Source organism: Nesoenas mayeri, assembly GCF_963082525.1.
Source record: "Nesoenas mayeri genome assembly, chromosome: Z".
Lineage (NCBI taxonomy): Eukaryota > Metazoa > Chordata > Aves > Columbiformes > Columbidae > Nesoenas > Nesoenas mayeri.
In genome coordinates this window covers 32,042,314-32,058,194 of record NC_137542.1, presented here as the reverse complement: position 1 = coordinate 32,058,194, position 15,881 = coordinate 32,042,314, and the positions used below count along the sequence as shown (strand labels likewise).

The 15,881-nt window shown below is 40.6% G+C and overlaps 1 protein-coding gene across 1 annotated transcript; it reads left to right on the top strand.

Moving 5' to 3' along the window:
- Positions 1 to 367: 367 nt before the first annotated feature.
- ISOC1 (isochorismatase domain containing 1) lies at positions 368 to 13,685 on the top strand (the record flags this gene model as incomplete). Its single annotated transcript, XM_080362764.1, has 5 exons — positions 368 to 682; positions 9,496 to 9,615; positions 9,794 to 9,997; positions 10,388 to 10,504; positions 13,539 to 13,685. The coding sequence occupies exons 1-5, from the start codon at positions 383 to 385 to the stop codon at positions 13,683 to 13,685; spliced, it is 888 nt and encodes a 295-aa protein (XP_080218890.1). The 5' UTR covers positions 368 to 382.
- Between the last annotated feature and the right edge of the window lie 2,196 nt (positions 13,686 to 15,881).

The window sequence follows — 15,881 nt, the reverse complement described above, 5'->3', positions numbered from 1 at the left end:
CTCCAGCGGGAGGTGCCTTGGCTCCTGCCCCTCTTCGGGGCACTCGGGCTCTCCCCGTCGGCCCGGACGAGGGCAGACGTTTGGGTGAGGGGCTGCTCCTCCCGCCGCCCGCTGAGCGGGTGCCACCCGCCCTCTGAGGAGGAGCGGTGGCGGCGGACGAGCCGGTACCCGCCCGGCCGAGGCGCCCCGGCGACGCACCCACCCCCGAGGGCTCGCGGGGCCGGGCCGGGCCCCATGGCGAGGAGGAGGAGCAGGAGCAGCCGCGGTCGGGATTGGGGGCCGCCGGCGCCGCCCGCCCGGCCGAGGGGAGGAGGCGGCAGGAGGAGGAGCGGCGGCGCGGGCCGCAGCGAGCTGCCTGGGTTCGCAGCGGCTGCCCCTGAAGATGGCGGCGGCGGAGGCGGCCGCTGCTCCGGGCAGCGGGGGCTGCTCGCCGGCGGGCGGCGGCTCGGTGCCCGTCCTGTTCTGCTTCTCCGTCTTCGCGCGGCCCTCCAGCGTGCCCCACGGCGCCGGCTACGAGCTGCTGATCCAGAAGTTCCTCAGCCTCTACGGGGACCAAATAGACATGCACCGCAAGTTCGTGGTACAGCTCTTCGCCGAGGAGTGGAGCCAGTACATAGACCTGCCCAAGGGCTTCGTGGTCAGCGAGCGCTGCAAGGTGCGCCTGGTGCCACTGCAGATACAGGTGAGACTCGACGGCGGGGCAGTGCCGGCGGCCACAGGTGTATGCGTGGTTGTGGGCGGGCAGCCCCGTCCAGCCGGCGGCTGCGGCTGCCCGGCCTCCCCCGGACCCTTGCGGGGAGAGGTGGGAGCGAGCTGGGACAGCAGCGGCGGCCGGGGAGCCCGGGGCGGGCTGGAGCTGTGGGCAGTGCCTCGCCAAGCCCGCGTGGACTTGTTTTTCCGTGGAAACTTTTGTTTTGCTAAGAAAGGTGTGCTTTGCGCCAGATGCGTTTGACAACCGGGCTTTGCCTTCAGTGAGTCAGAACCTACTTGCCCCCATGAATGGGAAAATAACCTGGTGGCTGAAATAATCTGTACTGCTCCATTAAAACAGATGGCTGGTGCTATCCAGCCTTGACCGGAGTTAATGCTGCTAGGTGGAAACTCAAAGGGTGCTGGTAAAGAGGGCTCTGCCAAAATTCAGTCTTATGTCTCCTAGGACCCTGGGATTTCTGTATCACTTTTCTGTATCACTTTTGCCCTAAAAAGCTCTTTCTGATATAAAGGTTCATAACTCAATAGTTTTGTGGCTGTAAACCAGGAAACCAGACTGCCAGACAGATATAGTACGTGTGTTTCATACTAAGATATCTTTATGCACACTGGAGATTTGTACCAGTCATGCTGTAATAGTTGCACTTGAAGCAAAATTGCTTTTTCCTTTTTCCAGCCTCAAAGAAGTCAACGGAAAAGAAACCAAAAAAAGCAACAACACAAAAAACCAAAACAAAAAACAGTTAAACGAAAACCCCACACATAGTTATTGTTTCAGTTCAGAACATTCTGCTTAATTTGTAATTAAGAAGTTTTAGTTTATCGAGCCAACATTACTTATAAGCTGAACAAGTGATGTCATAAAAACTGAAACATTGATTGTCTTCTGTTTCCAGAAACAATCACACTGTTTGTAAACCCTGTTTAATCAGAGTCCCTTGAACCCATAGACTCTCAAGGTGGTCTCTTTGCTTACACTGTACATCAAAGACGCCTTTGGAATCTTTTGTCCTTTCCTTAACCTTATGTACAGAAAGAGTGCTTAAGAAGACTAAACTTGTTTAACAACTTATTTTGTCATTTGTTATTTGTTTCGTTATTCATCACTCATTATATTCAGTTTAAAACCTTTCTCCTTTGTGTGTTGGAAATAGAACGGATGGGGACTCAGCCAGAGAAACTCCTCAGAGTCTCTTCAGCTTGCAAGAGTTGGTATTGGTGTTAATTCAAGCAAGGATTTTAAAAACAGAATTTGTGTAACCTGGGCCTGTAACTGTGGTGCAGGTCAGAATTTTGTTTCTTGTACATGCAGATCACTGCTCTGCAAAGACTCTCTTGCAGATGGCTTCTGCACTTAAAATATAAATGCAGCCCAAGTATTCATAGCAGGACATCTCAGTATAAAAGGTCGGTGTTGAGACATGGAAAGATACGTCATTCCCAGGATGCAGATGCACTATGCAGCTTTAACTGACTGCAGAGATTCAGGATGAACCAATATGCATTAATTGCATAATTGATTAGGTGCTTTCACTGATACTGTTGCAATTCTGATACAATAGCAACTGTTGATATGAAGAAGGATGGTACTTGTCTATTATTTTAGTTGCCTCCTTGATGCACTTCAGCAGCTGAGAATGAGCTGGAGACATCACAATGATGTCAGTCAGCTTGCTATAAGCCTCCAGCAGGTGCTCAGAGATCACTCATTTGGGGAACATTTGGTCTGATACAGTCACAGCTGCGCTTTTTAAGATCTTTAGGATTTACTGACGGGAAGATAATACTTTCTTTCCATATGTTGATTCAGGCAGTGCCGCTATTGTGTGCCCTTTTTTTCCTTCTCCCCTGATATTTTATCTGCAGTTACACATGACATAGGTTTATCAACTCTGCAGGTGGCATAGTCACTTGAAATACCATTTTGAATTTGTCTTTCAAAAAGGACAGCCTTTGCTCACTGATGTGATTAGACTTGCATCTTTGGAAAGATATATTTTATTTAAAATTAAGATTCAGAGATACTAGCATCTGTATCCCTAGACAATAATTTCAGTATATTTATGTGCGTGCTTTATAAAATATATGTATGTATTTAGTTAGGGATGGCATTTTAACCCCTAGGGTGGTAGTGCCCATCAGCTCTGGAGTGATATCCTCCTGTTTTGATTCCTGTGCAGACCTGTCATGGAAGGGATGCCTTTTGTTGCAGTAGCTCAAGAAATGTCAGCACCAAATCGGTTTGACTGGGCTCTTTCAATTTCCTGTCCGTGCAGTTGAGGGGGACAGTAATCTCACAAAAAAAATCACCATATGCTGCCTTTGGAAAGCCAATCCATGCAGCTCAGTTCAAGGCTCGATTTATACAGGCACATTTGCTCTCCAGTTGTATTTGTGCCTTCGTATTCTTTGTTCATATATGTATGTTTGGTTGGTTTAGCTGTCCTGGCGCAAAACAGTTGCTTGAACTTCTAATGGCCACCCAGTGTTAGGGAGGCTGGTGGGGGGCAGTGAACTCTGATCCTCAGCCTGGCTGCCACTCTTGAAACAACCATAGACTGATGGTGAGGAGGGACATTTTCCTTTGGCCCCTATCAACTAGTAAGGAGGACATTTACTTGCAGCTTGAGGGATGGAATGCTGGTAGAAAGGATCCCTCTGCTTTTCATGGATTGTTACATGTTCTAAAAGTGTAACAGAATAGTAACTGTAGTCAGGGCGGGGGAATGCAGGACCACTTTATTGTCTTCTAACTCTAAATGCAGTTAAAGAGTGCTACTAAAACTATTGAGTTTTGCTGTAACAGTTGTAGTTGGCTTTGGAGGAGGGAAGCAGTAAGAAAAAACACTTCCAAGGTATCGGAAGAGAAGACAGCTGTGCTCATTACAGCCCTGTAACAGGCACCGTTCACATGTGTGCCCAAGAGAGGCTATTTCACAGTTGCTGTCATAACTTCAGGGTGACTTCTCTTCAGCAGCACTTGTGCTATGTGTTTACAAACTTGTAACCTTAAGATGCTGGAGCTAAAAGGGTAAAATTATTATTGAAATAATTGCATAAAGCACCTCTGCTTCAAGAATTTTAAAAAAAATATATTGATGTCTCATATGCATGTTCCTTGCAGAAAACTGCTTGCAGAATTATACTTAATTGTTGCTGGAAGATACGGTAAATGAAGTAGAACTATTTATACACAGGCTTTCACTCTTTTTACACATATGTAATATTGCTATGTTCGGATGCTTAGGAAATAGAAGTAACTCAGGAGCCTAAGTCCGATTTCTGAAGACCAGGAAAAGCCAAAGCATAGATTGCAGGATATGAATCTGGTGAGGAGTGTCATTTGCTTTTTTGTTTTTTTAAAGATGCAATTATAAGTTCCGATGCGTTAGTGCTACAATTAAATGCAATGTTTATAAATAAATACATTTTTTAAAAAGCAGCATTTGAAAAAGAAGAGGGGAAAAAGGACTGAAAATCTTGAAAGAGAGGTTTCTTCACATCCAGACTCCATGTTTATCTTTACTCTGCAGCAAGCATTTTCATCATTTTTTATTTTGATGGGGACTTTTATACTCTCTTAATTTTATAAATATCATGTGCTTATCGAACCAATTCTGTAATTTTTAAGTGCTGAATTGTGTATAAAAGGCTGCACTTGGGCTTAGCCTAAAATGAGTGTTTATATTCATACACTGAAAAACTTGTAACCAATTTTTCCCTTGAAATGCATGTAACTGAATTTCTTCGATTTTTTTTTTTTTTCCTTTGAAAGATAAGCAGCAAAACTGAATTTTACAAATTGCCTTTTAGAAATAAAGAACAAAATATGATAGCCAGCTTCTTTTTGTTCTTGTCTTTTTATGCCACCCTTGAAATACCAAGGCTGCAAGGTCCTCCACTCTGCCCTTTTAGTGCGTAACCTTGGCAAGAGATTTATGAGGTGACTAGTGGTGTCACGTGGTATTGTTTCTCAGCTTCCATATTCTAGTTCATTACAAATACTGGGGGGAAAATTGCGTTTTGTGTGTGAAATGGTTCCCTGAAGTTTGAACAGGGAAAGTACAGATAAAGAGACTGTATATGTGAGTATTTTTGTAAGGTAGATTCTGTAATTACAGTACTTCATCACAGTCAAATTTTGTATGATTAATAATAATCACCAGAGATGAAACATGTGGAAAAACACCTGTCCTTTCCTACCTAGGCCTTTGCTAGTGTGGGATTTAAAGTTGTGTGTAACTCGTGACAGCATACCTTTAAATCCTGGTCTGGACAAGGTCCTAGAGATGACTCCTCTAGCTGGGTCAAAGAGCTGCATCAGATTACGTGTCCATCTGAAGCACCTATTCTGGTTGTGCTATGGATAACTTCCAGCTGGAGGGAGGAAAGTCCTGGTGGCTAGCTGAGAGGAGTGAAGCAAAACAAATGGAAAAGCTTGTGTACTAAGGGAGGTGAATCTTTGGAATCTTTGGTGATTTGGGTTGTGTGGGGTTTTTTGTTTGCTTTGTTTGTTCATTTGATTTGGGGTTTTATTGTGTGTGGTGTGGGTGTGGTGTTGTGGTTTGTGTTTTGTTTTTTGTTTGTTTGTTTTTTTTTTTTTTTGTGGATTTGTTTGTTTCCCCCCTTTAAATGTAGGTTGTTTAATGGTATTGTGGCTGATTAGACGTTATATATGGGGTGGACTAGGACAATGTGTGGCTGCAGTGGCTGGCCATCCTTGTCCAGCCTCAGGGTGGATGCAAACAGGTGCTGACGTGCTGGCCCAGGGTTTGGATATGGGCTTGACCTCACTCTGATTCAGGGGCAGGCTGCAGCACAGGGGCAGTGCAGCTGGTCATGTTTTTTGCTGTCAGGGGTGTACAAGCTGGTGGTGTCCCGTGTACCTGATGTGGTGTGGCTGTGGAAGGGGAGGATGGCTTTGAGAGCAAGTGAGTGATAGGATTTGCATGGCACATTGAAGAACCAGTAAGTGGAAACTTTCCTTTATACATAGCAGATGCTTCTGTGAATTTATTTGTGGACTGCATTAGCTATTACTTATGAAACTTAATTTCAATCTGCTTTCTGCTGTGCTTTGTCCTTCCTACATGTGCGTTTCCAAGTGGCACCAGCAAGTGTTGATTTTTTTGCCATGTATTTCTTGTGGTTTCTTCTTGTTCTACGTTGTGTTACATGGTTCAATTCAGACTGCAAGTTAATCAGAAATAAATATGAAAATCAATATAGGAGTTATTTTTGTTAGATTTAGTAAAAGCTTTTATTTAGCAAATATATTTGACCAAACTTCATTTTAAAGTGCCACTAGTATTAAACTGAAGGCAGAAATTAAATCATGTTATAGCAACTTGATAACAGAGGATGGCAAGGTATAAGGCTTTGCTCCAGCTCCCTGTAATGTTTGTCATAAGCACATGGGATTAAGGATTCAGTGAAAGTCTAATGAGGATGCTCCCTGGCTGGAAAGGCAGTTGGCTTTCTTCTATGCTTAACTGTCAAATCAGAATAATATTGAATTGGGCTGTATAAGATCTGTTCCATGTCTGCTGTTTGTAAATACTCCATCATCCATGTCAGTGCTGAAACTTAGGGTAAATACTTTTTCTACAGAAGGTGCAAACTGGGAGGAGCTGCAAGCATCTGAGAGCAGAATTCAGGCTTTTCATGACAAGTTGTAGAAACAAGGTGAAATGAGATGCAATTCAAAATGGAAGCAACAAGGGTAGAAATAATTCCTACACTAAGTTAGAAATAATCAACTATGCAAATAAAAGATGAGGGAGAGTTCAAGGGTTGATTTTGAGGTTAAAATGCACCTAAGGACTCTACGTATCATCAATTATTAAAAGAGCACATAGCGTACTGGAAAGTAAAATTGAACAGGGCCTGCAAGGGCTATGAATTGACTGTTCTCTGAAGCTCTACTAGTGCTGAGAGGTATTCTGGGCGGATAAATACTACTGTTACGGTGGTATTGAGTGCCTCACTGTAGACTGCAATTTGAGAAGCACCTCAGGGAGGGCAATGAAAATTATTTGATTTGTAGAAGGAAAGATTGAAAGTACTATATAAGTTTTAGAATAAGGAAGGGAGTGGAAAGGACTAAAGGGAGACCAGATCTCAGTCTTGAGGTACGGCTATAGGTGTTCCTATACCTCCAAGGATGGAGATCACACTACCCATTTTTAGTGCAGCTAGCTACCTTCCTAGTAAAAAAATATTTCCCTAATGCCTGTTGTTATGTTCTTCTGTCTTCCTGTGGCATCAGTGGGGTCTAGTGTTAGAGCATCTGCTTTATGGTTGTTACTGCATTTGCCTTTGTAACTGCTTTCATTAACAGTATTGCTGTTTCACTAATGAGGACTGGAGGAACTGTTGTTATAGATGTTTATGATTTTGGCAGTAGTGGTGTACTGAGTCAGAGAGGTGTGGGAATTTAGTGTTTGCAGTTACAATGCGAAAGTAATTTTCACAACAGTATGAGGAGACCATTCCGTATGGTTGATCTTGGCCATTAGTGTAGTTTTTTTGACCTTGGAAATTGAGATCAAAAGTGTTTTACTCAGGAGACATGGTGAACTAACAGAAGATTTGAGACTAATATTCAAGGGCTCCCAATTTATTTGTGGCCAGTTGACCTTGGCTGGCTGCCAGCTGCCCGCCAAGCTGCTCTATTATTTTCTCTCCTCAACAGGGCAGGGGAAGAAAATAAGACAAAAAGCTGCTAGATCAAGATAAGGAGAGGGAGATCACTTACCAATTAACATCACAGGCAAGACAGACTGAAGTTGGGGAAATTAATTTAATTTATTGCCAATCACTAACAGAGTAGAACAATGAAAAAGCACAAATGTGAAAACACCTTCCTCTCACTCCCTACTTCTTCCCAGCCTCAGCTTCATTCCTGACTTCTCTACCTCCTCCCTGCAAGTGGTACAGGGAGACAGGGAAAGAAGATTGCAGTCAGTCCATAATGCTTCATTTCTGCTGCTCCTTCCTCCTCCCTCTTTGCCTGCTCCAGTGTGAGGTCCCTCCTACATGAGACAGGAACTTCTCCAATGTGGTTCCTTCCCACAGGCTGCAGTTCTTCACGGACTGCTCCAGTGTGGGTCCCTTCCATGGGTTGCAGTCCTTCAGGAACAGGTTGCTCCAGCCTGGGCCCATCACAGGGTCACAAGTCCTGCCAGCAGACCTGCTCCAGCGTGGGCTTCTCTCTCCACGGGTCTACAGGTCCTGCCAGGAGCCTGCTCCAGCTCCAGAGGCTCCTTTGGGCATCCACCTGCTCTGGTGTGGGGTCCTCCCTAGGCTGCAGATGGATTTCTGCTCCACTGTGCACCTCCATGGGCTGCAGGGGAATCTCTGCTCTGGTGCCTGGAGCACATTCTGCCCTCCTTCTTCACGGGCCCTGGTATCTGCAGAGTTGTCTCACATGTTCTGACTCTTCTCTCCCAGCTGCTGTTGCACAGCAGTTTTTTTAGCCTTTCTTAAAGATGTTATCATAGAGATGCCACCAGCATCGCTGATGGACTCAAGATTTGGTCAGTAGCAGATCTACCCTGGAACCAGCTGGCATAAACTCTCTCTGGTATGGGGCAGCTTCTGGCATCTTCTCACAAAAGCCACCCCTGCAGTGTCACCCACTACCAAAACCTTGCCATGTAAAACAAATACATCCCTGCTCTTCCAAAATACAGTATTCTACGGATTCTCTAAGTTTGTCTTAGTTTAAAACATCACCACCTCAGCCTGCAGAAAATGAAGTGCATACAATTAATGGCTGCTTCCCAGAAGCAGTTTATTAAGTTTGATTTATCAGGCTGCTGAAAAGCTCCTGAATAGATGTAATTTCTCTTGAGTTGCCTTACGAGTATATGTATCTGCCTTCTTTCCCTGTAGCCTCCAGCTGAAGACGTATCTTTTGCTTCTGTAGGTAGTGGAAGTAATTTCATACAAATACAAAGCACTCTTTCAAAGTATGAGAAAATGTACTCTTCAATTTATTTTTTCTTACCCCCCTTTTTACCGTTCTTGGTAGCATGTACAATGGAAACTCTGGGAGATTATTTTTAAAATGTATACAGTTCAGTTTCTGGTCATAATACTGACAAGCCTCTCTGCTTTCATTCTAACCTTTGGACTTTCATCAGACTTGTGCTAAAAGATGTCACAGACAAGACAAACAAACTACAGAATAAAACTACTGAAAATATGTGTACATGAAGTGAATGTGTAACCTCATCTGGGTGTTCCTACTCTGGCAGGGGGATTGAACTGGATGATCTTTTGAGGTCCCTTCCAGTCCCTGACATTCTGTGATTCTGTGTAGTATTGAAAGCAAGTGGCAGTCTGCTTTTTTTAAAACTTTATTTTATACTGATTTTATGTCAGTTCTAAGAATTGTGGATTTAAAGATGAATTTGAGAAATGTAATTTTGCAGTTGTTTGTTTTTTTTTTTTTTTATTTTAATAACAGTACTTTAGTACCAGCTCCTCCACCCCTTGTCAGGGTTCAGAATTTTCCATATACATTTGCACTGACTTGCATCTTCCACCTAACAAATTCTTGATTACCTATTGATGACTGTACTCTACTGCTCAGTATCAGCTGTTCATTTGAATTTAGAAACATGCCAAAATCAGGCTTGAAATAATTTCTCCAATTTTTACTTTAAAGTAACATAATTCTGTCACTTTTTGGAGGTGTTGCAGACTTTCTAATTCTGCATGCTTTTCCGAAAGGGTCTTCACTTCCTTGGAAAACGTTATCTTGATTTTGTTTTTCAGATGACTACTTTGGGCAACCTGACACCCTCAAGCACTGTGTTTTTCTGTTGTGATATGCAAGAGCGATTCCGGCCTGCCATCAAGTACTTTGGTGATATTATCAGTGTGGGCCAACGACTGGTATGGTTTTGCATTTTTTTTTCTTATAATGAGTTTTGATCACACATACAAATTATTAGTTTATACACAGCCAGTTTACTGGGGGTTTTTTTCGGTTTCATGTAACAACAATGTCTTTGCTATTATTGTTCTTTAATAATTTATTTTCTTGTGCACTTTACTTGCTGTCCCCTTGCAGCTCCAAGGTGCACGGCTCTTAGGAATCCCAGTTATTGTAACTGAACAGTATCCCAAAGGTCTTGGCAGCACTGTGCAAGAAATTGATTTAACAGGAGCTAAACTTGTGCTTCCCAAAACAAAATTTTCAATGGTGTTGCCAGAAGTCGAAGCAGCATTAGCAGAGATCCCTGGAGTCCGCAGCGTTGTCCTGTTTGGAGTGGAAGTATGTGCTTTATCGTTCTTGTGCTGTTCTATGGTAATGTCTGTTAGAGCACAATAGTATTAAGCATTGCTTTCTGTAATTAAAAAAATATTCCATTTGTATTGCTTAGAGCTCACACATCCTCTACAGATTAAATTATTCTTGTGTTATTTGTTTGAGATATTATCTCATAATAAAATTTGAAATTAGATAGTTGTGAACTACAGGCTTTTGTCTTAGTTGTGGTTGGGACTTAAAACCCACATTGAGTGCCCTAGTAAGGTTTACAAGGGTAGAAAAATACATGTTTGAACCCTAATTAATTATGTATTCTAATCTGGCATTGCACTACTGATATTTTATAATAATGTTTTGTTGGTGGGATTTTTGCCTTTGATTTCTCCCCTGTAGACTCATGTCTGCATCCAGCAAACAGCATTGGAATTAATTGGCAGAGGTCTGGAAGTTCATATTGTAGCTGATGCCACCTCATCAAGAAGTATGATGGACAGAATGTTTGCACTTGAGGTAAGTTTTTTAGTCAAGGCTTTCTCCACCATGGGTCTGTATGTTAATTTCCTTGCTTATTGTAAACCAATGAGGAATTTCTAAGGGCAGTAAGCAGTGGACAAATGTAGACTTGAGAAGAAGTGAATACCCTGATTCTCAGAATAGCTTCATGATGGAGAAGGATTACTGCCTGATTTTTCTCCCTAAATTATGATTTAATGTGTGGAACCCGTTTTGGGACACTTGGATTTTAAAAGTGATTGTTTCATGCAATCTAGGTTACTTTGTATAACCATTAGCCTTTTAGGATATTTTCTTATGGAATGTTATCTGTACAGCACAATGAAAGTCGTACAGAGCTTTTCGTTTTGTTGTTCCAAACAGTATTTGTTCTGCTGTTGAAACTCCTTGAAATGCAATGAAATATTCTAAGTGATCCTGTTCAAAGCTCCTTCTTGCATGTCTGTCTCTCCTTCTGGTCTTCTCCGTCAGTGCAAATTAAAGCTTAATCTAAAGAGTATGATTATATTAAAGATTTAGGGGTAAATTTCTTTTGTGGGGCCTTTCTAGGAGCTTTGACTAACTAAATGTTGAGAAAGTGGAATAAATATAACAGGAAGATTTAAAAGCATGTACAGCTATCTGGTAGCAAATTCATGCAAATGATTTTTTTGATAGTGTACTGTAATTTGCCTACAGGCATCACTGCTGGAAAACCAAAAGTAATGTATACAGAAAGTATTGCGTTTTTTGCCTTAGGCCTTAAGAATTATTTGGTAATTGAGACTAATAGCAACAACAGCATTTTATACTTTCTTTCATAGATTTGGAGAAGACTTTTAATTTCTTCTGTTTCTCATTAATAAGAGAATTAGGGGCTAGAGGGAAATTACCAGCATATAGCATTTGATGAAACCCATGACTGATTAAGTGGAAGCTTAGTGTCATCTGTCATGTAAAGGATAGTGACGCACACAGACGGCAGGAATGACTGAAATCATGGACTTACCAAGTCAATGTGGTGCAGCAGCAGTAGTAGACAAAACAAATACAGAAAAAATGAAAGCTGTTTGCCTTGCTGTGTAAGTCTTTGTACATTTGATTATCACACTGTGTCTGCAAGCAGAGAAGTTGGTTCAGTGTAAGAGGGGTTAAAGCAGTGAGTACCTAGCTTTGCTTTTTTTTTTCTTGTAAGAAACATATTGATCATCTTAAAAGTGTGTTTGGTTGCAAAAGCTGTGATCCAGGCAATTTGGTCAGTTTTGAGTAACGTTTTAGTATGTCTTGGCAATGTTTTCTCAACAAGCTGAAAGATAATGTTTTGCTGTGGTCCCTTAACTGCTCATTGTTAAAATATGGAGACTGTTTGCTGGCTTGCTGTGGTGAGCCAGTAACTCCTCCTCCTCCTTTCTTTTTCTTTCCTTGAAAATTGTCCAGTATGCTTAGCATGCGCATATCTTCATTCCTACTAATCTCAAAACTGTATAAATTATACTTAATCCTAGAAGTAGAGTAAAAGCCAATGCCAGCCTCTTTGACATATTATAGTGTGTTTTACTTCTAAAGACAGTACATGCTTTCTTTTTTTTTTTTTTTTAATCAACACTTCTCAGAATGCAAGGCTCTTTAACAGTCTGTTTCTTCTCTCATTCATACTAGTTAAAAGCAAAAACTTTGTATTCCTGGAGAAGAACATGTTGAAAACATTACCATAATATTTCATTTTGTTTTTCCTATTTTTCTCTTTTGTATGTGTATGTGGTTTAAACAAGTGTGTAATTGTAAAGAGTAGGAGAGCTCGGGAAGCTATTTTCTTTGCCTCATCTTAAGAATGTCACAAGGCTTTCTGCAATTATTGCGAGCAGGAAGCACTGACTTCAGTAAATCTAGCCTAGTTAGTTCATAATTATATAGCCTGTAGTTATCTGTATGTAGTTACTGGTCCCCTAAAATTAATAACCTTCCCCCTTCAATTGCTTTGTAATTGAACAACTAAACAGCAGTGGTCTATGTCTGCCCTAGGAAGTTTGAAGCTTGTCTTTCCTTTAGTAATTACAATTGAAACTTCTATGAAGGTGTACAAATCTGTATTTTCTGTCGCTTTCCCTCCCTTGGCTCATTCAGGACCTGATTAGATTTGGTGGAGCATGCAGCTGAGTAGAGGATGATGAACAGAAAGCTGAATCCATTAAGAGTTTTACTACCAAAGCACCTGTATGATTGCTAGGAAGCTGATGGGGAGCATGCAGAGCCTTTAGTTAAATATTACTTTGCCATGTAAGCGACAGCCACAGTCTTAAAAGTCCAAAAACCTTGCAATAAGTTCTGTGGCTTGGGCTGCACAAAGCGTTGTTCTGTTTAGTTGCACACTGAAAACATGTAGCAGACCTCTTTCAGTTTTGGTTTCTATGCAGCAGTGCTTTTTATTCTGTAGCCTGTGAGAACTAACTTGGGAGTAACTGAGGCTATGACGAGATGTTGGTTAAAAGGAGTTGGTGTTGTGCCAGTATGATTTATAAGGTCTGTAGAAAGCTTTACATTCTGACTCCTGAGACTATTAGTACTAACTTGCTGTGTAGTCCAAACACTGAAGTACTAGTACAGAACAAGCCCTGGAAGAGAAATTGGTACAATTAAGTTTCTTCCTTAAGGCCTTTAGCTTCGATCTCACTGTTTTCTTTTTCCCCAAGCCTTTCAGATCTGTATGAGAGTGAAGAAAGCTATCCTCGGGGCCATGCAGGGGAAAGGATTGTTAATATAAGAGGGGATGGGTCTTCTACGTGTTTAATCTGACATGGGGAAAGAATCCAGTCCAAGTAGGAAGCCTTATTTGTAATTGAAGGCAGCCTTTTTCCTCAGTAAAGTCTAAAAACCATCACTTTCCTTTCTAGCTTAATAAATGGCACTGCTAAGAAATGCTGTAATGGATTTGGCAATAATTTCGTTAATAGGATGTGTTTTTAAAAATACCATTTTTTTTTTTACAAAATGTATACTCATTCACATTTGCAAGTATCTCACATTATTATCTCTCTTCTCTTTTTTCTTTCAGCGTCTTGCTCGTACTGGAATTATAGTTACTACTAGTGAAGCTATATTGCTGCAGCTGGTAGCTGATAAAGAACATCCAAAATTCAAAGAAATCCAAAATCTCATTAAGGCAAGTGCCCCCGAGTCAGGGCTCCTTTCCAAAGTTTAAAGAGGATGTGGAGGAAGCAGACCACTGTCATCTTTAAGGAGGAAGAAAAGCTGTAAGCGCACATGTACACCTTTCACTCAAAGTTTGGTAGAAAAGTAAAATTAAAATTTGAAACATTCGTGCTTGCCTTAGCTAAATTGTCTGATTGTACATCTGGGTGCCAGTATATTCTGTTTAGTTAGAACTGTCAGAGACTTTGGATACTGTAGGACTTTTTTGTGTTCAAATTTCTGTACTTATTTAAAAAACAAAAAAGAGATGCCTGCTGGTCTATACTATACACTAATTGTAACAGCTCCAAAAGTGCATATTTCTGTGACACCTCTTGATTGTGTGCTTCATAAAAGCATTCTGTGATGTTCTGTTTTACTTTTGTATTAATAGGGGATATTTACATATTGCATAAATGTGATGTGATACCCTTCAATGTTCTATGTAAATGAAGTATTTTAATAGGGTGTAAGTTAAAACCAAGTAAGGTATTTGGACTACATGTGCGCTTTTTTCTCTAGGACAAAATCTAAGTGCTATGCTTCATAGACAAGACACATAGATCAGGCGGCAGCTAATGTTTGATTGCTCTAGGTCACTGAAGCCTTCATCGTGACTTTTGATTATTGTGAAATTGATTGTCCAACCCTGTACTTAGCTTAAGGCTACACAAACAGAAAACTGGCATTTAATGAGGTATGAACAACTGGTGTAAAGTCCTTCAAAACTAGCAGAAGATTACCAAAATAAATTTGCAATGCTAAGAATGTTAAAGAACAAAGCTTTTCAACTTCGAGTGCTGAATCTACTGCTGTATTTAGATTCACCCCCCTCCCCCCCCGCCTCCCATTTTGGTTAGATTGAATAATTCCATCTAATTTACTCATTTGGCTAAGTGGTCTTTGAAAGATATCTCAGCTTTTCTAGGTTTTTGCTCTTTTTTGTGGGCTGCAGTTGGGTGGAGTTTGAATGGAATCTGGCCTAAAAGCATTCTTCAGAAAAAGAGCATCTTTAACTTAATGATAGATATATGTATTTTCTATCTAGAAGCAATCTTTTAACACATGATTTCATAAAGGCACTTTCTTCATTTTCCAGTGGTTTAAACAATGTTGTGTAAAGTTTACAGTGTGACTGAAACATTTATTTTTTTAAAAGAGTACTAGATGTCATACTGAACACTGATCTTTTTGGTAGAAAACCAATTATACTACATGCATTGTTTTAAATTGCCTAGTTTCCCCACAAGATGGCTCTAAAAGAATTGTTTCGTAGAGTTATAACCTTTATATGTTCAAAACAAATAAAACATTGACATTCGCTGTCTCTCTTACGCTTGCGATATTTATTGGAGAGTAAATTCTGAAAGCTGTGTTTGCTGTGGAACTTATTCTGCTTTGTGCAGCTGTGGAATTTCTATACACATCATGGGAAATTTGTGTAAAGATCAGGGGTGGGTAATGTGTAATAATTCTTATCTTCTGCACCTAGTTGTGGTGTTATTTAGTGTTCCAGCATATGAGGAATAATCATTATGCTTCAAGTTGGAGGCAGGGAGGTGAGTTGAATTGAAGAACTGTTGTCCTCTATCACTGACCTACTTTTTACCTTCTTTTCTGGTATATTAATTATGTTGCCTAGCAGTATAAAGTCCACTTCTATAAGTCAGCAGCTATGCACAAAAATTCTATAAATTTCTTATTAAATAGTAGCTTCATAGCTTTCTTACCTTTATGTGTTGATGGTACCTAGAGTTAGTAATTGAAGGAAAAAATGGTAACAGGTTTTTTACACCTTTATTTTTGCAGTTTTTCCTCAATAACAACTACATGAGTTTTTAGGAGATAGTTGCATTTGTATTTGTTATTAAAAATTTACAAGTTTTATATAAATATAAGTTGAAGGACAGATGTCGTAAGTTCCTTAGCGCAGTACTTTCTTAACTAAGGTTTTTACCAAAAGGAGAAACATTTGGTAGCAAGATGGCACTAGAGAAGAAACTATAAAATACATTTATAGTCTCTGTGATGACTTTCCTCCTGTTCTTTTTTGGTATTTGCATAGCCTTCTATGGAAAACTAGATTTTTGTCAAGGTCCTTAATGTGTGTGAGTTTTTTTTTAAAAATAAGCTTAAACAATAAGAATGAAGAACTACCCATGGTTATTCTATAAAACTGAGCTGTTAGATGTGAATTTAGAGGCAG